Consider the following 23,089-nt stretch of genomic DNA (forward strand, 5'->3'; position numbering starts at 1 on the left):
AGATGTTACTTAAGTTCCCTCATCTGCCCCCAGCAAACCTCTTCATCCCAAACCACTCTCTGCAGGACCATTCAGCCCACTCTCAAGAGTCAGACAGCATGTGGAAAAAAATAAAACCCACGTGACTGTCAGTGGAAACTTATGAAACCAGGCAAGGTTTTGACACGTGGCATACATGTGCTTAAGAGGGATCCAGGAGAAGAAAAAGCATTAGAATTCATGTTTACAGCATAGTGAGCACTGGTCACTTTATGGACGGTACACATTCAAATGTGCATTCTGCAGTTCAGCTGAATAAAAGCTAAGCTGGAATGTTTCGCAGCATACATAGCTGAGAAATGCTGTTCTCCTCCACTAAGAAGGGTGTTTGCCTTTAGTTCCACTGAACTAGTGATTACACTACCAGCTTTGGAATTCTGTGTAGTACAGGAATGCCATTTGGCACACACGAAAACACGTGAACCAAATCCGATTTTTCGATTCAGGCTTTCAGAATTTGATTGTGAAGAGTGAGAAAGCAGCTTCCAGATCACGGACACCTGCTCCCACCACCACTTCCAGCTGAAGAACATTGTCAGAACTGAAGTTTCAAAGACTACAATAGATCTGTGATCAGGTGAAGAGGAGAAGCCACAAACTACATCTCATTGTGACCATCCATGCATGTCTGTACCGTACACTTGTAGATATACAAACAATAACATAGTTCAAGGTGAGTCATCTCCAGGATACATACTGCATAATGCACTACATAATGCACTGCGGCCAGAACTGAAGCAATTCAATCTATGTATGAGGACAGCTTACTCGGAGGTGTGATTCATGGAAGTCAACACCATAACCACAGCTCACAATAGAATGGGGAAATTTGTCAATGTGGTTTTTATTGATAAAGCCAGTGTGGTTCATTATGGAATGTATTTTTCTGAGTTGTATGCTTGATATTGCTGCAAAAAACGTCAACTTAAAGAACCAAGACGCAAACCCGTCTCTTTATTGCAAACCCCCAGCTGAGCATCTTCTGTTTCTCCATTGGATGGAAGTGTTGTCTCTATTGAGTTTCAGAATACTTTATCCATTCAGCGTCTAACATTTCAGTAAAATGAGACTGCAATTTTGAAGGACTGGGCTTTGTTGAAGCATGCTGTATTCATTATTGAGCGGACCAGCTGAAAGGGCTTTAGTACTAACTCAGACCAGTGCCCAAACTTGGCCTCAGTCCAAGCAACTGCAAACTCAACTGCATCAGTGGGGTGCAGGAATTTAGGTACCCCTGGTTCAAGTGTCTGTTACAATGAATCTGTATGAGATTGAAAGCAAACATGAACTGTAAATGGTAAATAATTAAAGATAAGTCTGCAAACTTTAAAGCAAGATTGTTTTTTATTGATATTTTTTACTCTTTATAAATTATATAACAAAGGAAAAGGGCGCTGGGCAAAAGTTTGGAAACCATTTTGGATTATTCTTTGTTACTTTTTAAAAAGGCGAAAGTATATTTCCAGGGCTGAACTTTTTATTCTGAATTAATTCTAAACTATCCAACAGCAGTGACTGTTCTGTCTGGTGTAACAACCATGAGTTCCTCTGAACAGTTTTCCAAGGATTTCAGAAAGAAGATGGTCAATTTCCACCAAGATAGAGGTGGCTACAAAAACTGTCTCAGTGTTTCAAACTACCCATTTCCAACATTATTAGAAAATGGAAGAGAAACAGTTAAAATCGAGGCAAGGTCAGGAAGACCAAGAATGTTTTCAGATAGAATGGCCAGAGACATGTGAGAAATGCTCAGAAGAACCAACGCAAAAGAGCTGCAAAAAGGAGTAGCAGCCACAGGTCTAGCCGTTCACAGGACAACAATACTTTAAACAACAAAGACCTACATGGCAGAGTTGCCAGAAAGAACAACCTCAACACAAAATTAAGCATCTAAAGTATGCAAAAGAAAACACTGAGAAGCCTGAAGCCTTTTGGAACAATGTGCTTCGGACTGACTGAACACAAATGTAACTTTTTGGCCACCACCAAAGAAGGTATGTTTGGAGAAAAAACGTGAAGCCTTTGTAGGGAAGAACACCTTGCCAACTGTTAAGCATGGAGGTAGATCCATTATGCTTTGGGGTTGTGTGGCAGCTGGGGGCACAGGAAATACTGTGCGAGTGGAAGGAAGAATGGATTCCAACAAATTCAAACAAAAGAAATTCTAGAGGCTAATATTCAAAGGTCAGTCCAGACATTGAAGTTGAAGAGAGGTTGGGCATTCCAGCAAGAAACACAAGATCCACACCATACCTCAAAATCAAACCATGAAGTACCTCCAGGAAAGACAGGTGAAGGTTTTGGAATGGCCACTGCAGTCCCCAGACTTCAATATTATTGAAAATCTGTGGAAAGATCTCAAACATGCCGTACATGCAAGGAGACCGAAAAATATTTCTGACTAATATTCTGCCAGGAAGAATTGGGAAAAATTCAGAAAAAACTCTTAGCTGGCATTAGCATTTATAAGCTGTTATAGTTGTCCAAGGAGGAGTTACAAAGTACTAATTGACAGGGTTCCTCAACTTTTGCACAGGGCCTTTTTTCCTTTTTTTTTTGAAACTGTAAAAATTTAAACAGTAATCTTGCTTTTGAAGAACGAAGGGAAAAAATGGCACCCCAGCTGCGTGAAAAAAGTGAAGAAAATGAAAAATACAAATATTACCAATAAACATGCAGACAATTCAGCAATATAATTGAAAGCAATATATTTTGTATATTTTTTTATTTGGTGTGGTGCATACTGCATAAATACAAAACAAAATCAAATTTTTTAAAAATTGTTTTTACCAGACCGAAATGCATATGTAGAAAAACAACAAACATTTTTGACAGAACAGACACTTGTGACAGGTATGCATTTATCAGGCAGCACCTTGCACACATACACCCTGTGCTCACAGACATTACAGATGCGGTCCACTGGGCACTGTGAGAAAGTGCCCCAGAGGTGGTACCTGAAATAGACTAATGAGCCTGATGCCCTGGGAGTGCCATCGATGAAGCATCATTAACTGCATATGCATGCAGCTGACCTGCAGAATCACTTGTAAACAAGGCAAATTCCTAAGGTGCATGTTTTCCAGGCATAAACATACCCCTGGGGTTTTTGGTAGTGCACACACACATACAGGGTGGGATGGCCTCAGGGGAAGGTTTGACACATTTCCACAAAATACAGTGAGGTCAATAAATATCTGTCCATAAGTATAAGTATCTGGGGCGGCCTGTAGCGTAGTGGTTAAGGTAAATGACTGGGACACGCAAGGTCGGTGGTTCTAAGCCCGGTGTAGCCATGATAAGATCTGCACAGCTGTTGGGCCCTTGAGCAAGGCCCTTAACCCTGCACTGCTCCAGGGGAGGATTGTCTCCTGCTTAGTCTAATCAACTGTACATCGCTCTGTATAAGACTGTATAAAATAAATGATGAGAGTATGTACATGTTAGGGATGTAAATACTCTCAAATTAAATCTTTAACCTCATATATGTTGTTTCATTTCAAATCCAATATGTTGGAAAACAAGAGCCAAAAGAATTAAATTGTACCACTGTCCAAATACTCATGGACCTCACTATATAATGGAATAGTACTCTACCTGTTCTCATATTAATGCACCAATGGATGTTCAACCAGTGCAGGTCGGCACCACACGTGCTGGCTGGGCCCTATGATTGCAGGATTATGCCTCAGCTAGGGCATTGACTGACCTTGACCATGAATTCCCAGGGGTGGGACACAGTAGGCCTCATCTCACTGGGAGAAGGAGGAGCCAGACAAATGCTACATGGGTTCCTCCCAGGGATGCTGGCTGGAAGTGGAGTTCTGTCAGAGGTATGCCCCTTCAGTTGACCCTGGCTCTCTCCTTTAGGGCCATACGGCCGTTTGTGTGGTAAATATCACCCGTTGGTTTACAGGTGAGCGTATCAGTCGAGTGTGTGCGATTCAGTGTTCCCGGTGCAGGCGGCACTGTGATCACTGAACAGGAGTAGATGGTCACGTCAATCTGGGAGAAAATACCAAAACTGAGTGGCTGATTTGGTCCCTGAATTAACCCAGCTTTTACTCCCAATCTATTCACTGATTCTAAGCGGTCAGATCATCAAAATATGCACATACACTGCATTTCAAAAGCACCAAGACCACACTGAAAGACATTTTTCATTGCTTTAAATAATACGTAAGTAACAAAACACTTGAGTGGTTTAAAATGTATGCAAAAGGCACCATGCAGTGAAATATAAAAAGAAAGAAAAATAAGGACTCACAAAACATAGATACACTAATCTGTCATACTCATACACAGCTATCATTCATCAGAATGAAATGGGATTCCCACTGCAGTGATTTTACAGGAAGCAAATAGGAGGTCTGTCGTCTTTCTGAATAACCTACACTGCAGATGAGCAAATATTGATTAATATATATTAACAAAAGGGAACAAAGGATTAAAGGCTGTGAAGCAGATACAGAATATTGCCAGACACCGCCTGCATAATTTACAAGCGTTTGATTGCAAAAAAAAAAAAAACTAAAACGTATGAACCTTTTAAAATAGATTTTCATGAAGCTGATCGTCACATATATGATTCAAAATGTCATTTACATGAGTTCCACTTGGAGAAATGCATAGACCCCTTTAACCATGAACATTTCTAAACACCGAAAGAACAAAAACAACATTGCATTACTTTACACCTCTGTGTCCCTTCAGATGGCCTCACGAGATGTCGAGAGATCTCTTATTAATGACAAAAACAACAACAACAAACCAACAGTTCAAGTAGGGAAAGGCACCCGGCTGCCCATAGCACCAGGCCATCATCGCAGCACCATTTCTACAGTTTTCAAGTGTTCGGGAGTTGTGGCACCTGGGGATTGGTCAGGTTGACCACGATGAAGAAAGCATTCTGCAGACTGCAGGGGGATCCTATTCTAATTGTGTGTCATTGCCCACTAAACCAGCACACTGTTTATATTACAGAGGCATGCACCTCCGCTGCCAAACCGCCCGCGTACTGTAGTCCTTCTCACTTTCAACAAACCCCGACTTGAGCAGACAGAACTGCGAGGGTAAACCTCGCAAGTTTTGGGAACTGACACAGTATTTAGAAAACTTTACTTTTGTTATTGGAACTGGGGCCAATGTAAATCCTGCGTCGATCAGAGTTAGCCCTGAATGTACTCAGGTACTGCGGGTGAACTGCAGCTGATCCGCCGGTCTGGGGAAAAACAGAGCGGGAGAGAGGGAGCCCAGCGCTGACGTGTCTCCAGCAGTCCAGAGTGAAGGAGGAGACTCGCCCTGCAGCAGCGCTTCCACCCAAGGGCCTGGGAGACACACAGCCCCTCTTTGGGCAGAGGCAGCAGGTTTGCTTCAAAAAGTGTGTTTATATGCATATGTGTGTGTGTGTGTGTGTGTATGCATATATGTGTGTGTGTGTGTGCATATGTATGTATGCATGTATGTGTGTGTGTGTATGCATATGTATGTATGTATGTGTGTGTGTGTGTATGCTTATGTATGTTTGTATGTATGTGTGTGTGTGTGTATGCATATGTATGTATGTATGTGTGTGTGTGTGTGTGTGTGTATGCATATATGTATGTATGTATGTGTGTGTATGCATATGTATGTATGTGTGTGTGTATGCATATGTATGTGTGTGTGGGTGGGTGTGTGTGTGACAGTGCATGAGTGTGTGTACACAGTATGTATATGTGTGTGTATATGCATATGTATGTGTGCGTGTATGCATATGTATGTGTGTGTGTGTATGCATATGTATGTATGCATATGTATATATGTATGTGTGTGTGTAATGCATATTTGTGTGCAGGTGTATGCATATGTGTGTATATGCATATGTATGTGTGTGTGTGTGTGTGAGCATGTGTGTATATTTGTGTATACGTGTGTGTGTGAGCGCATGTGTGTGAGTGTGTGTGTGTGTGTGTGTGTGTGTGGGTGTGCGTGATTTTGTGTGTGTGTGTGTGTGGGTGTGTGTGTGCTTTTGTGTGTGTGTGTGTCAGTGTGTGTGTGCATTTGTGCGTGTGTGTGTGTTTGTGTGTGTGTGTGGGTGGGTGTGTGGGTGCGTGTATGTGTGTGTGCATGTGTGTGCGTTTGTGTCAGTGTGTGTGTGCATTTGTGTGTGTGTGTGTGTGTGTGTATGTGTGTGTGTGCGTGTGTGTGCGTTTGTGTCAGTGTGTGTGTGCATTTGTGTGTGTGTGTGCATGTGCGTGTTTGCGTGCGTGCGGGTGTGTGTGCACGCATTTGTGTCTCAGACACTTGGGTGTGTGTTTCCTCCCAGTGTCAGATCCACTGGGCCTCAGCGTCGAGACGTGCGCTCGTCACCACGGGAACGCTGGCCGCAGGTCTTGCAGCACTGGGCTCGGACCGGGGGCAGGTGGCAGCGGCCCAGCCACTGCAGGGACTGACAGAAGCGGAACGCCAGACTGTCACGCAGGCACACGTAGCCTGAGAGAGCAGGAGAGATGGAAGGAAATCGAGAGCCAGAGAAAGAGAGATTTATCAATTATTCATTAAGAACATCATGATCCACAACTTTTTGAAGCACAGAATGCTGCATTTGCGCTATCAAGGACTAAGAAGAATCTGATTATCTGAAGTACAAAAAACAGTGATGTAAAGTCTGGTTTCTGGTTTCCAAAGAAAAGGCCACTATCGTCACAGCAGATGACCTTTTACGTTCATTTATTCAGAGAAATGCTTTTAAATGCTCAGAGGGTCTACAGAATTTTCACCTGCACCTGAAAACAAAGACCAAAAAGACAAATGACAATAAAATGTTTTTGAACAAGGCCATATGAAGCAGCATAACTAAAATTCCATGTCAATGAAAAATGCATTGTAAATTCTTAAAAGAACACCATGGCACTAAAAAAATGATTTTATATTCATTTCCATGCAGCATTTCAGAGTAACAGCATTGTGTTCTCCTGCATGCTCATCTTTGTTTCATCAGTCAGTGCATCTTTCTTTTGCTTATGTTTTTTAACACCTCTTTTGCTGGGATTTGGTCAGAGGAGGGAAACTCATTTGCATCAGTGCGGAGGGATGGTGTAGCATGTTCTTAGGCTAGGAGCAGCTTAGTTCTGGCCAACCTACTGTTAGGTCCATTCTGTCAACCAGCCAGCACTAAAGTATTGTGTGTTTTTGTAATAAACTTTTTTTATTGTACTCTGATGGTTGGTGGTTTTTTCATGTTATTTGTCCATTGCTTGTGACCAGTTAAGTCAACGTGGGTTGACCTTTGGGGCGTAAGGAAGCTAGTGTTTAATTTTTTGAGATGAAAAGATATAGCCACAGCATTTTTTATTTCCCATGAAGGCTAATAACAGGCTCTTGTTTGTTCTGAAAACATTATCAATGTTCCCTCCAGGAAAAGGCCTCTCTACAGCTACAGCCTATTCAATGCTTCACATATCAATGGCACCACATTCATTACCTGGAGAAAATGTCATAATGTCTCAATGCTAAATGCAGAGGGACAGCAAGCAAAGAGGGCAAATAAGGGGCAAACAGCTAGCGCACCTTTAATCATGTCTGTCTGATTTCTGTATTGAAAAAAACATCAAGGACTTCTCTGTGTTGTGGCAATTGGCTGCAGTGCAGAAGGCTGCAGTATCCTGATTAAAGTAGGGCTACAACAGCCCGTGACATATTTGCTCATTGCAGCCAAACTATAAGTGAATTAGTTCCATGTAAATAAACAGAGCTGCCCACTTCAGACCCAGAACCAGTAAGTGAACATGTCACCCTTTTTTAATAACTCCCGAAGCAGTCTGTCCTTTCATCCTGCAAGACGAGGGAGGCAGAGACCATGTCTCCTAGTCCCTGTGCACTCTACACTCAGTGATCACTTTATTAGGTAGGCCTGTACACCAGCTTGTTAATGCAAATATTCAATCAATCAATGTGACAGAAACGAAATGCATAAAAGCATGCAGATATGGAGGTTCAGTTGTTTTTAGATCAAATGTCAGAATGTGGAAGAAATTATGATATAAGTGACTTTGACCATAGAATGATTGTTGTTGCCAGACAGGGTGGTTTGAGTATCTCAGAAACTACTGATCTCCTGGGATTTTCACACACAACAGTCCCTAGATTTTGCAGAGAATGGTGTGAGAAACAAAAAACATCGGTGAGCAGCAGTTCTGTGGGCAAAAGCATGTTGTTCATGAGAGAGTTCAGAGGAGAAGGGCCAGACTGGTCAAAGTTGACAGGAAGGTGACAGTAAGGCAAATATCCACACATTACAACAGTGGTATGCAGAAGAGCCTCTCTGAACACACAATGCGTCAAACCTCTAAATGGATAGGCTACAGCAGCAGAAGAAAATAAGTCTAATAAATACCTACTAAAGTGCTTAGTGAGTGTATGACAAAGTCTTTACACAGTGTGTTTCATAATGCGTGAACTACATTGAAGCAGGGATACAAAGGGGAGCTAAAGAAAAGTACAGGGAAGACCAAAAAGAAAATGTGAATGTTCTCCAGAGAGGGGATAGTCCACATGATGCCTTGGCCTCGGCCCATATTGGACAGTTTGCTCCTGTGCAGTACTAGGAAAGAAAGCTTGTTGCTACTTCCACTCCACGAACACAAAATAAAAGTTATATTTACTCAAACAGAAGCCCTCATGCACACATGCTAGTGAGCTAGAGAGAAAAAATATGAGCAAACACTGTTGGCCAATGCAGATTTGAACTTCTGAACTTTACCTTAAAAGTCTTTAAATTGAAAGACTGTTGGGCATACTATGCAGAATTTAGCAGTCCTCCCTTTACAAAGATGGCTACTCCTCCGTCCTCAAACCCACCCACTCACCACTGTTTTTATCATTTACATCCGTTTTTATAGTGTTTATATTTTTATATCTGTTTTTCAATAGCTGTCGCCATTGAGGAAATCCAAATCCAAGGATGACTCTGGTTTTTGAACAAACAAACGTCGGCTTGTTGTGTTGCTATAAATGCTCCAATGAAACATGATCCCACACCATATGCTTGGTGGCCCCACCCACCCCCGCCCCACACAGAAAAGAACATCACGCCTAGAAACATCCCAAACTAATCTTAGAAGAAAAACAAGCAAAAGAGAATGGATTCAGCAACTGTGCCCAAAGAAATAGATTGCTAGTGCAATACAGATACGACTCTGCATGGTAATGTTATATTATAGCTGTACAAAAACCTTTAAAATAAACCTAAGCACGTCTACATGAAGATACAAAATATACTGTGCACCTCCAAATCAACAACCGCCCTTCCATGTGTCCTCATACAGGTCTATCATTAAATTTCCCAAAATTGCTTGTGGGAAGTACATGGCACCACTTGTAAAACTGCATCTGGAATAGAATGGAATATGATTAAGTTCCTGTGCTATGGAGAACAATGAACTGAATATAGTTTCAAAATGGTTTATGAATAGCTTAAATAGTGGCCCGCATAGAGCTTTTGGAATGAATAGGCAATCATTTTCAAACCGGTGGTTTAACCAATCAAACATACTTAACTTATTTCCTGCCCCGGTATCCACTTTATAATGATCCTTGCCCTGTACTGGAACCACTGGGTGGATTTTGTGTCTGACATTATTTTCCAATCATATTTTATATCTATGAATGTTAGCTAGCTACTTTAACATGAATATTGTGAATGACAAGGAAGAATACAGGCAGAAATAATGTACAGTATAAGGTCAATCATTAGGTCTATTCCCTCTACATTTATGTTGCTACTAATAATCATCTGCAAAATGAACGAAAGTAATGTAAATAGCTAATATTGCATTGCTGTCACTGGTCAATTTATTTTTCTCCCCATCATGCTAATTGACAAACTTCAAGATGGCAAAACGGCTAGTTGCCATCAACTCTCGTATCACTGTTTGAGCTAGCACCATCTGTGTTGCGAATTCATTGTTTTCAATGGCTCGCAATGTTTGTGATGATGAGCAGTCTAGTGTTTAGAGAATGCGTTTCTACTGGCGTCCGCACAAACCGGAAATGAGGACACAGGATTCACAAACATAGCAGCGGCCTCATGTCTGCCAAAAATAAAGTGGATTGAGCTGGAAGGAAAGGAGCCCCCACTGAGATAAGGCAGCAGATTAATCTGAACTGCAAATGCGTTCTGCTGCACAAAGTGAGTTTGACTGATTCCGGCCCAAAGTCATGCGATCAAACTTCCTCTGGATTCAAAAATAACAGCGGCTACTCATTTCTTCTTTGTACGCACAGTACGCATCGCACAAAACCAAAGTACTGAAGAAAAGTTACTTTCTTTCTTTGCACATCAGAATGCAATTTCATAAACTGTGGGAAATGTACTTTCAAACCGATTCTTTCATGAACTATTCAGTAAAGGATTAAGCAAATAAATAAATAAATAATGTAAGCACTGTTGGAACAAATCCATTCAAAAGCACAGCAGTCATATTGACAAGGCCACATGATTGATTCTGTTTGATATCTAATTTTCCTGTTTCTTTGTTTTACTTTTTTTCTAAGTGAAAACAAACAAATGTAGGCATCTAGGGTGCAATTCAGACCTCAAATACGTCTGTCATCTCCCAACCCTTTTAGCAATTACTTCAATGTCACGCTATGTAATAGATCTGTTCTCTTATTACTGAGTGCAGGGGAGTGCTTGGATGAAGTTCTCTCCTATCTGTCCAATTAAAACGTCTGCTTCCGCACTTAAGTCCCAGCTCGAGTTCTGGACAGCGTAACGGGGAGCTCAGGGCAGGAGGGGCAGTAGGAGGGGATAGGGGGCAGTGCGGGAATGGAGGAGGGGGAGGCGTGAGATGCCTGTAAAACAGATACACTTCCTGCAGGAAGGCGAGCCTGGGTATGACTGCGGCGGGAATGCTCAGAGGAAGAGGGGCGGCCGCGCTGATGGCTTTTCCCGACGGCGGACCCCGACGGCAGGGGGTGGGCACTGACAGATCCCCCCCTCACGGTCAGACTCGGATCGTCCCGGAAAAAGGATCCGGTGCGCTCACATCCCACTCGGCCTTATGGTTTTAGCAGCCGATGAGCCCGAAGCCAGGCGACAGAGGCCTCTGAGAACCGGCGTGAGATTACTGTGAAAGGACACAGCGGCCATCAGGGCAGGCGCTTCACTTCCATGGACCATGGAGTTGGTGGTGGTGGTGGTAGAGGTGGGGGGGCGGGTCAGAAGTCAGTTTTCTTGTGAGAAAATATCAGTGATGCAGTTCTGCAAGCCAGGCCCCACCAGATGAAAGACCAGGTCATTGCTCTCCCCACAGATCTGGGGATTCTGATTCAGCCTGACTGCGGGGTGCATCTGTGCCTCTCACTGGGTTTGCAGCCAGCACTGGAAGTGCTCCAGGTGAATTACAGGGCTACTGGATGTGCTCCAGGGGAATTGCAGGGCTAACGCTCCTGTGTAAATTCGTAATTTTGCATTGCAATGACCCTGATGAATCTGATGGTTTAATTTTGGGAGATGATAAAACATATCATTTTGTATCTGTTCGAGGTATAGACTGGAAAAATGTAGAATGCACTTCTGCGACCAAAAAAACATAACTGCCTACATTCAATTTTGGGAATACGATGATGCAGCATCATGAAACTCCACAAATATGCAGTTTTAAGATGAACGTGAATAGACTTCCAATTAGAATTAAAGTCAGCTGTTTCTATGGAGAAATGCCAAATATGTCAGCAGCAGCAAATACTGTTGCTAAATCAACACTTTCAAGTCTTTCAGAGAGGCATCAACAGTAGGAAAGTAGAATTTTTCCTTTCAAAGTGACAATTGAAATGGGAGGTTTATTATAGCTAACTTAATAGAAATAATACAGTTACTAGCTCCCTGAGATGGCACTTTCCTGAGAGAATTCTGAGCGATGCATGCAGTCACTTTTCTTTCATGTGGCATCGCGACAGACAGATTGCTATTTATAAAGGATGCAGTGAAAACTCCCATGTCATGTCATCCATAAAGGTCGTTCCCATATAGCCAGTTCACAGAGCAAGATGACATCAGCTAGGTCAATGGTCACAGCTGCAGTGCTTCCTGCTCCATTTCCCTCTGCCCCCAAATTGCACACAAACAGTAAACAAAGGAGACTACGACATTCACTCCCCATTTATTAAGGGGAAATGCCAACACTACTCCCCAACAATAGCCCCATCTTTGTATGCATGAGCACATTTCCTTACAGTCTTATCACTCTCATTCAGTGCAATCCAGGGTCTGTTCTGACTGGAATCAGCTATGACCAGCCTGAAATCACCAGCCTCCAGCTGTTTTGAACTGGTTAACCGGCTACCAGGTGGCTTAAAAAAATAGCTTGAGCTTTTTTTTTCCAGCAGGGAACTGAAAGAACTCCAGGCCAGTAGAAGTGAAGAGAACAGCACAGAGGTCGCTGCGCAGCTACGGAATGATTATACTAGGATTAGGGTTGCGATTAAATAATAGTGACCGTGTACACAACCATTAATTGTGGATGATGGATGCTTGCTCACATTAAATCAAATTGTCACTGAATAAAACAAAATAAAACGTCACAATCACATCACCCACCCACCCAGCTATGCATCAGCCTATGCACTATTTAAGACGCATTCAGTCTGGGTTTTCTGACTGTTTGTGTGTGTGTGTGTGTGTGTGATGGGGGCTTTAAAATGTGATAAACAGAGAAATAGCTACTGTTTTGTTAACACCCGAGAATCCTGCTCCACGGATTCATTTACCCAGGTACAGACAAGCCTGTCACGTTCAATAACTCAGTCCAACCTCTGGAGACTGACTTCCCTGAGTACATCTCATTATAACTCCTCCAACATGTCACTCGCTCTCCAAGCTATCTCTTCCCCCTCACTCAAACCGTGGCAATGCACTCATTTGGCCGCAGGCTGCTATTTCATGGCCCAGTCCTGGCAAGACTGCACATCAAAGTCTGTAAATCCGCAGTGGAGAGATACACCTGTATTCTGTGTGGTGCTGTGTGTCTCCACAGATGCGAAGACAAAGCGGGCAGGTAGCTATAGCTTTTCAGAGTTAAGTAACTTGTCAACAGTTGATGTTCCAGATCACTCCGTGCCAGTAGTAAGAGCAGACTTGTATGTGATGTTATTGTTGTAGGAATGCCCTCACAATCTCCTTTGCTTATAGTACAACACAGAAAATGAGACTGAAATTGCATCCATTCTATCCAAAAAGATTTATCCACTACAGTACCACATTATCAAAGTTAATTGGGTTAACAGTCCTTAAAATTATTATTGATATAATTTTTTTGACATAAATTATGCAAATGCGGTATTTGCAAACATCTCTGGAACATATCCCTAGCAGATAAGGCACACATACCCACACCCACACTTGCTCTTTGCCCACATACAGAGCTCTATTCAGCTGCTCCACAGCCTCAGTGTACATTAAATATTCTGACAAACTGACAGGGGAAGTGTGACCTCAACATTTCTCTCCCTTTCACTCTCCCCTTTGACAGATTATTTGTCTCCTTCATGCTTCTCGCTCTGTACCTTGAGGGTGCAGGTGAACACATCAGCTTGTTATTCTTGTTCATTAGCGGTCGCTTCATTTGGCATGCAGACTCAATGCAAATGGAAAATGGCAACGGAATATCATTTAAATTAAGAGATAAACTGAGCCCAGGGGGGTGGGGTGGGGGGGTCCATCAATTTGAGTTACCACAGGTTGATTTATAATTCTTCACACAGCCTTTTTACAAGTGTTGTGCAATAAAAATCGTGTCGCACAATGTTGTGTCTGGCAGCCTATCCATGACAATGAATTTCAGTGTTCCATCTGGCTGTCCAATCAACTCTGTGTGACATAACAAAATTCTACAGGTGCGCAACACTAAGAAAAGTTGAACATGCGCCATTTTCGTCATAAGACACTTGTGCAAGTGCAAGGTTTAAATCAAGCTTTACACTCGCATGATGAGATTCACTCCACCAACAGAAAACCCCCTCACTGGGTGAGCCTGAGTCAGTCAAACATGTTGAACCCAGTCGCCACGGACCACACACCCACACTCATACTGAGGTGACATACCTGGCTTTCAACCATTGGGACTGGTTGAAGTTATTCTATGGTTATAGGACGCTGAATGGCGCTCTTTTCCAGTGAGGAAACTAAAGAGAGCAACTGCTACACAAAGTTATAATTTGGTAAAAGATCTCTTCTATTGTAAATTAGACTGTCGAAGCTGAGAAGCAAGTATAAAAAGGCCCTTATTATAGTAACAGTAAGACCATTAACTACACAACAAAGCTTCTAACGGATTCCCTCGCCTAACAAATGTATGAATTATTCATGTTTTCGGTGGTTGGTTTGCTTTGGGTTCTCAGTGTTTTGAATGTCAGTGGCGTGACCCGGGGAGAGGGAATCAGAGCGCAGGGTCAGGCCCAGACCGTGCGAGGCTCATTTTCGGAATGGGAAAGGTCATGTGTACCCTGACACACACGGCGATATGGATCTCAGGCCATGATATTTATAAGCACAGCGGAGAGCCCGTGTGTGGATTTTGAGGAGAAAAGGTCACCGTCGCCTGGCTGGGCTCGTTCCGGGGAGATGGATGAGTGGCAGCGAGGAAAGTCCTTTATGCCCAAATACAAGACTAGCCCCTGGTTCAGTGCTCATACCTCCCTCTGGAGTCAAGCCTTCTGACCAGAGAACACCTACAGTAATCTCCTCAGACCAGTCCGGCCACTCAGTACAAACCCTCCTATGACAAATCCCATGATGAATTAAACTGTAATTTCCACACTCTCAGCGGAGATGCAAGTATTAAAATGCCCTTTATACTACAGTGACAGCATTAACTATGCCAAAATTATGCATTGTGACTAACAAAGCTTTTAAGGTTCCCTTGTCTAATAAATGTATAAATTATTAATTTTTTTAGTTATTCATTCCCACACTCCCCTCTCCCAGCCACTCCTTATAGGGCAACGGCGAGTAGGCCCCGCCCCTTATGATGAACCAATCATCAGTGACCAGACAGGCCGTGAGTGCGTGAAAATCTACCAATCACAATCAGAACTCCCAGTTCCCTCGCCCCCTTCACATCTGCCCCACAGGAGAGGGGAGACGGGCGGTGGCACTTGTGGAATAGCGGTAAATGTCACTGCGGTAAGTGTGTCTACATCCGCTATGGCTTGACCTTTTGAACGGAGGGGATTAGCGTGATTAACTCTGGGACAGAGCTCCGTTTGTGAACTTCATTACTGACACAGTGGTGCTCAGGGCGAGTCTCCCTGATTGGCTTATGCCAGAGCGGTTTCCACATGCCACAGCTCACAGTATGATGAGTGCATCTGGGCAAAGAAAATCTTGACATTTCATTGGCTGGAATTATAGAGATATGCATGTTAATTGCACCGGATTTGAGGGAGCTTGCTCAAAGTGCTTTTGCAACTAATGTGAGTTTCCATCGAAATAAAAGCTGATTTACACACAAAATGCTAATTGCCCACAGACAAAGGAACACAGTCTGCAAAGATCTCATGGATTACTCAAATTTTTTAATCTGTAGGAATGAAGCTGCATGCCACGTGGGCAGGGTCTCATCAATCAATTCACAATATGATAAGAACACAAGCGATAATGAGGAATGAGCCAGGAAATCTTGACGATAAACACTGAGAGATATTTCTAGCCATTAAAAGCTGACAGTGTACACACAGTGCCCTGGCAGTGAGCAATATACATTCGAAAGAAAATGCAGCCCAGATTCACTGTGCGCTGGCACCATGTCAAACCCCCCTTCTCTTCCACAGCAGCGGCTGGAGCAGGAATGTGATACTAGCAATAAAAGCAGGTTTCCTCAAGCAGGCCTGTCAAATGTCCTCAAACTGGGTCAAACATACTCCAGTCCGGACCCAGCCTCCCGGTGTCTGCATATTAATAACAACAGTGAGAACAGTCCAGGGACCGTTCGAGAGGCAGTTCCTGTCTTCACATCTGTCAATGAGTTTGGTTACCCAGTGAAAGCAGAGATAATGATTCACAGCCCAGGGGAGCTTATGCTACGAATGGTCAAGGGACAAAATACTTGCTCAAGCTGTATGAGGACCTGTAAACCTTTGGAAGGATTCATATGCAGAATAGTCCTAGATGCTTTCTATGATAAAAAAAATAAAATAAAAAAAATATCCAGGGAAAGTATTTAGTAGTACACACCAAAAACTACCATCTGCCAGCTTGGCAATGTCAAAGAGTGAATCCCAGGACAATGTCAAAGAGTGATTCCCAGGATTCCCAGGACAATGTCAAAGAGTGATTCCCAGAAAATCTTTTTAGCTTCATGAATAATTTTGAAGCTCCGATTAGCATGGGAATGCAATAATAAATATCATCTTAATGAGTTCAGGTTACTAAAATACCAAAAACGAATTTTACATTTTCAATTTATATATTATAATCCAAACGTACAGTCAAATAATCAGACTAATTTCTTGGGGTAAATAAAATGCACACAATGCACAGCACATTGATGAAAACAACAATAATAACATCTTAATTTTAGATTAACCATTACAAAAGTTACTTTTTATACTTTGGGAGATTCTGAGGCTTGGGTCTGCTCTTACCACAGCCCAAGCGCTAGAAAGTGATCGTTCTAATTTACAAGTATAATTTCATGTGAAGTGAAGTGGTAAACAATCAAGTCAAGGACCAAGTACTGATTACCATTGTCCACTCCTGGCCAGAATATATTTTAGTTTAAAGGTATAAACTTCTGGCAACTTCACATGCAGTAAATTCTGGTGCTAAGCAAACAATAAATAAAAATAAAAACATACATTACATGTCATGCCATGAATCTCCTAGATGGTCTATTTAATACAGGTCTATGATGAGTGTAAATGCACAATACATTCCCTCCAGATTAACGCTGCGCATAATTTTATGTCTATAAATAAATTGTTATGTCTTGTTTTCTCCAGAAACATGCCTATCTCACATTGGTATCTTCTCCATCACCCTTTTGGTCTGAGCATAACCCAGACCTTGCTCCCGGGGGCTCCCTGTGATCCCACATCTCTCCCGGTCTCTTTGTGCTGTTAGGTCCTCTATGATTTATACCCACCGCACACAGTATCTGCGGTGGTGTCAGTACAGTGGGGGCTGGGAGGCTGTCTAATGATGATTGGGGTAGAACCACAGACTTGGCCTCAGCCCAGTCAAAACAGGCCCTGTCCTCAACCCCCCCCCCCCCCCCCCCCCACCCCCCGCCCCCACGTGAACCGGCCTAGCTCAAAAGCTGAGCCATTCATCCCCTCAGGATTCCTGAGACACCCCAGACACTGCTGTAGGCACTTCTGTCTCCAGGGCTATTCTCCGGCGGTTACTCCTAAATCACAGGTCTATTAGCATGCATTCCAGCTCATGGTATCAAACGTGGAACAGGGTGAGGGGGTGGAGGGGAGGGGAGAGGCATGTTTAGACAAAAGTGCCCCTCCCTCGATATATTACCTACCTTCCCTTAGCTATACCAACATTAACTCTTCTCAACTCAAATCTTTTTATAGCCTGTGTCATCAATGATGAATTCTTTCATAACACAGACTCACAGTTGAGTAGTCCATGAGTATGTTTGAGAACTGGAGATGTACTCAACAGCGAGAAGTTGGTCATGCTTTAAACAGAAGCCTAACACTGTCAGCCAAGTATTTACTGCGAAAAGCCTTACCACTGAAAACCAAAAGTAGGACTCTCTTCTACCCATATAGAAATCCAACACAAAGAATCTCCTACAAAACAAATTATCCTATAGTCCCAATAAGATGAAATGAACACAAATCCTACGGTTTCGCAAGAATTTTGTTTACTTTGAACATATTTACAAAAGTAAATCAAATGAACACAGAAGGAAGACCTTTCCCATCACCTCAATTAAGATTAACTGAATGCAAGATTAATTGAATGCTTTATGTCAACAATTAATGAAGGCATTGCTTGGATGACACTGCAATGAAAAAATGAGAAATAAAGAATGAGATTGGTCAAAGAACTACTAATTAACTGCAGATATTCGGTTCAGGCTTATTTTAGCTTAGAGAGCTGCGGAAAGTCAGAATTGGTGTTGTTGGAGACCAATAGAACAACAGCAGAAAGAAAACAACAAAATAGTTTTCAATCAGAAACAAGGGGCCAAGAATTTCTTTTTTTGCAATATAACAATATAAATAATTTCTTGAAAAAACAAAAAGGAGGCTTTTCCTTCACGGGAGGAGGGGGGCTTGTTTAACTTCCATTCATTTCATGAATCTATAATTCCAGCATATTTACGCACTCATGAGAGAGCAGAATGAACACCTAGAATGGCTCCCCTATGTCTGGGAGAACCTTAGCCCACTAGCATGAGGCCCATCCAATGATGACCAGTTTCTTAGGCTGCAAGCATGAAGCCCAGCCAATGAGGACCAGTCTCTTAGCCCACTAGCATGAGGCCCATCCAATGATGACCAGTTTCTTAGGCTGCAAGCATGAAGCCCAGCCAATGAGGACCAGTCTCTTAGCCCACTAGCATGAGGCCCATCCAATGATGACCAGTTTCTTAGGCTGCAAGCATGAAGCCCAGCCAATGAGGACCAGTCTCTTAGCCCACTAGCATGAGGCCCATCCAATGATGACTACTTGCTTAGGCTGCAAGCATGAAGCCCAGCCAGTGAGCACCAGTCTCTTAGCCCACTAGCATGAAGCCCAGCCAATGAGGACCAGCCTCTTGTTCCATTAGCATGAAGCCCAGCCAATGAGGACCAGCCTCTTGTTCCATTAGCATGAGGCCCAGCCAATGGGAGCAGTGCCAGAGCGGAGCCAGGCACAGGTCAGAGAATCACTCAGGCGTCTCAAATTGCTGCTGTAGGGAGCCCACCTCGACCTTTACCCTGACTGTCACCCTGTCTCATCTACAGAGGCCCCTCAGCATGATATCATCCTCACACACAAATACTTCTGTGTCGAGAACTACAAATACTTAAGTGCCCACGACAAAAGGATTTAGGTTCCCAGGATCCCAGCAACAGCATTAAAACAGTGTGTGTTTCCCTATTTCAACACCCACCGTCTCTGCAGACCAGTTATTGTTTTTACCCATTTCATAAATGTAAAATTCTGACAGGACAAGGTCAGTGGGGGAACAAAGGAAAACCTTGTAAATCCATCACGTTTATATTATATGACTACCGTATCATACACTGAGAAATATTTTGTATGTTGAAGAGGACCCGAAGAGACACTTCAGAATTTTGTGTGGTCATATTTCATTGCACATTACAGACACACACATTAAGTTATAGAGCTGTATAGGTTGTTTATTTGTTGTAGGTTTGTGGGGTGCTGCTGTTGGACCCTTGAGCAGGTCACTCTATCTGAATGGCTTCAGTAATGGTCCAGCTGTGTAATTCTACTACGTGTGAAGCATATACTGTAAGCTACTTAAATCACCCTGGATAACAGTGTATGATACATTTCTACAATGGAATCCATCCACAATGCAATCTAATGGTAACCTTACAAAGGTTATAGTGTTACTTTTCCCATTCAAATAGTATGAAGGAACTTGACAGGTTTATTGCTTCTTGGAAGGAAATATATTTTTCTAGCTTAGGGTCTCATATTTCAGATTTCACATTCTTATCTTTTCACTGGAGCCAAACTAAATGGAAGAATTGCTTTTGAAAGACATTTCTTCATTAGAGCTTAAAAGGTTCCATTAGTAATTTGACTCATCTTTGTCCAACTTTTGATAACTCTGCCACACAAGAACATTCAATAATTATGAATTATGATCCATATAACAGTGGCACAGTCCACAGGCGTTGTTTCATAACCAAACAGAGAGGGTGAAAATAAGAGGAACAGAGGCAGTGATTAAAGAGAGGAAGGGGGGGAGGACAAAGCTTTGGAAGAAAGGCTGTGAGCAGACACTTTTTGCACAGGAAGTTCAGATTAATTGAAAATGTATCTAAAAGAAGCGTTGAAAGGGTGAAAGGACTACCGGTCTGATCATAAACTTTGGTTATGTGTTCAAATCCATGTCAGTACAACTCCTGTCACCTGACATTTTCATTGTTAGTCCACTGGTCCTCACACCTGGTTCTGGAGAGACGCAGGGTGTGCTGGCTTTTGTTGTTAAGCCTGATTTATACTTCTGCGTCAAATCTACGCAGAGCCTACGGCATAGCCTATGGCATAGCCTATGCGTAGCTGTGTTCCCTACAACATAGCCTACGCCGTAGCCTGACATGCACCTCTCCAGAAATGTAACGACACATCGCGGCGACGCAGACCATAACAACTGTGATCGGTCGGCTTGGTAGCATCGCATTATGCTTTTCCGGGTGCTCCGCCATAGATCAGTTTCAGTCGCCTGTGCTGTGTCCGAAACTGAAGTCAGTTGACTTGATGCCTTGTTGCCTGAATAGTAATCTGTCCTTTGAAAAAAGGTGATGGAGGCGTGTTGGCAGCATGCGATTGAGATGCACTTTGAAGGCAGAAAGATGTCAGAGTGAAAGTTAAGTGATTATGTGAAGCGTAATTACAAGCAATTTAGCTGGCTAGGCTTAAAACATGATACACATAATTTCAGTGTGTTAAGCAATTTTGTGCATACAGTACAACAACAAAAAAAATGTCATCAATTAAAACAGTTACCTACACAATTAACTCTTCCTTGGGATTGAGTTGGTTGCTGATATTAAGGCGAAAACAAAAACCAGTGCATTGTAACTGTAGAATCTCTCCCCACCTTCAAGCACAAGCTGAAGACACACCTCTTCAAGCAGCACCTCTCCCCATCCCTCCCTACCTCCCTGTGAACCTTAATTGTTGTCTCTGTGACTTGCTTTGTGTATCGGTATTGGCTAGGTAAGCAGTGTTTGGCTAGGTAAGCAGTGTTTGGATAGATAACTTTGTTCACTTTTGCTCTGTTGTTTGTTTGTTTCTTTGTTCAAAAAATAATAATAAAATAAAAATAATAAAATTGGCCCTGGTCCTTATCTTTGTTGTACAGGTAGCAGTTGAAATTGTACTTCCCTCTAGGGACTTTCAGCGAACTTATCCCTGGTTATGGGTATGCACTTTGTTGTACGTCGCTCTGGATAAGAGCGTCTGCCAAATGCCAATAATGTAATGTAATGTAATGTACGGCTCTCCAGGACCAGCTGAAATCAGGAAAGTCTTAAAGGCAGAAAGACTGCACTCCCTGCTGCATACGTGTGTACAGGAGACCTGCAGGGAGACCTCCAGACAGACAGGGGGCGGTGTGGGCTCACCGGGGCTGGTGCTGTCGCACTCCTGCAGGTTGCACTTCTGCGTGTTCTCGGGCCAGGGCTGGTGGTCGCAGCGCTCGCGCTCCTCCTCCTCCCGCTCGGTGATGGTGTCCACGCACTTCACCAGCCGGAGCTGCACCCCCCCTCCGCACGACACGGAGCACTGCAGGGGACGCAAGGCAGGAGTCAGGATTATCGGGTTGTTATGTTGCTGTGTGAAGCAAAGATTCAACACGTCACACCGGTTTCATCAGGACAGAAAACTAATCTGGGTTTAAATTGATTAAGTAAAAAAAGACTTTACAGAAGCTCACGAAAAATAATTCCGCTTCCACGCAGAGACGAGTCGAAGGGACTGTGTGATAAGTTACTTTAAAAAGCGTTTATTACAATGCCATATCTAACAAAGAGTAAACACAGTAAAAGTACTCTTTGTACTCCTTGTACAAAGGAAACAGCCTACGCATACAGGTTATATGATTATTATTATTATCAGGTATATCGGCAAGTTTTCACCATTTTCCTGATTGAACCAATTTACATATAAAATGGATTCTGCTACTTCAGAGGGCTGATTTTATTCCTGTCTCATAATCTCAGTGGGTGCACCCTTCAGGACCATACACTCAAATGTAATGGAATGAGTCTAAACAATCGTACACGATGACATACCGGCAGTCCATTTGGGATATTGCCAATGCTCTAGATACAAGATGGCAACCAATGAAGACTTGTGCTGTGAGGCCATGACTTGGGTGGAAACAGCTGCTTATATAAGATGACTCTGGGCACCGAGGGAGGGAGGGAGAGAGGGAGGGTGGAGGAGGCAGTAAAATGCCCGAGATGACTCATGCAATGGAAAACCAGCTGCACCAACACGTTTTGGTGAGCCCTACAAATTCTCCTCGCATACTCCACACATAATCCCAGACACCTCATTTTCCAAAACAAAACAGGCCAGTCGATCTGTTCCTTCTCTTTTCCATTGTGTACATTCGAGCACTCTTCTCAGATGCTTTGTTCACCGCAAACTTGCAGCAGTCTGTAAGGCACAATGGCTTCGGTTTGGACAAAAAATCCAGCCTGTGTTTCGCTCAGCAGCGGTCTGGGAGCCTCAAGAATTAACACTTGACAGAGAAGCAAAACAGACCTGCCATTTTGAAGTTCACCTCACCTGACCCCAAGAGCCGGTCACCCACTGCGCACAGGGCTGGGTGTTACAGGCCTGGATGCTGTCGAGCCGCAGGGAGTCGTCACATTTTTCGGGTTCTGGGCAGGTGACCAGACGCTGCTGTTCCCCTCCCCCGCACAGCTCTGAGCACTACAGGGAGATACGGGGTTACAATTGCAATTCGATTCAAAGAAAGATAACTTTATTACATATACAGTCAATGAGCACTTTATTCAGTATTCATTAGACTTATTTTTGGTCTGCTGTAGCCTGTCCACTTAAGAGATTTGATATGTTGTGCGCTCAGAGATGCTCTTCTGCATACCATTGTTGTAAGGTGTGGTTGTCGGCTTTGAAGCAGTCTGGCCCTTCTCGACTGACCTTTCTCATTTACAAAGTGTTTTTGCAGAACTGCTGCTCAGTGGATGTTTTTAGTTTTTCGCACCATTCTCTGCTAAATCTAAAGTCTGTTGTGCTCGAAAATCCCAGGAGATCAGCAGTACTTAAGATACTTAAACCACCCTGTCTGGCACCAACAATCATTCCAAGGTCAAAGTCACTTAGATC

At 43.1% G+C, this 23,089-nt stretch overlaps 1 protein-coding gene across 1 annotated transcript in view; it reads right to left on the reverse strand.

Annotated features, from left to right (window-relative positions):
- Positions 1–6,364: 6,364 nt before the first annotated feature.
- Positions 6,365–23,089, reverse strand: part of LOC133111079 (A disintegrin and metalloproteinase with thrombospondin motifs 7) — a 97,277-nt gene continuing 80,552 nt past the window's right edge. Inside the window, exons 22-24 of the mRNA XM_061221238.1 lie at positions 22,526–22,672; positions 21,355–21,514; positions 6,365–6,513 (exon numbers count right to left, since the gene is read on the reverse strand). Of these exons, the coding sequence (XP_061077222.1) occupies positions 6,365–6,513; positions 21,355–21,514; positions 22,526–22,672 (456 nt within the window). The remainder of the gene's footprint in view (positions 6,514–21,354; positions 21,515–22,525; positions 22,673–23,089) is intronic.

This window comes from Conger conger, chromosome 15 (genome assembly GCF_963514075.1).
Source record: "Conger conger chromosome 15, fConCon1.1, whole genome shotgun sequence".
Lineage (NCBI taxonomy): Eukaryota > Metazoa > Chordata > Actinopteri > Anguilliformes > Congridae > Conger > Conger conger.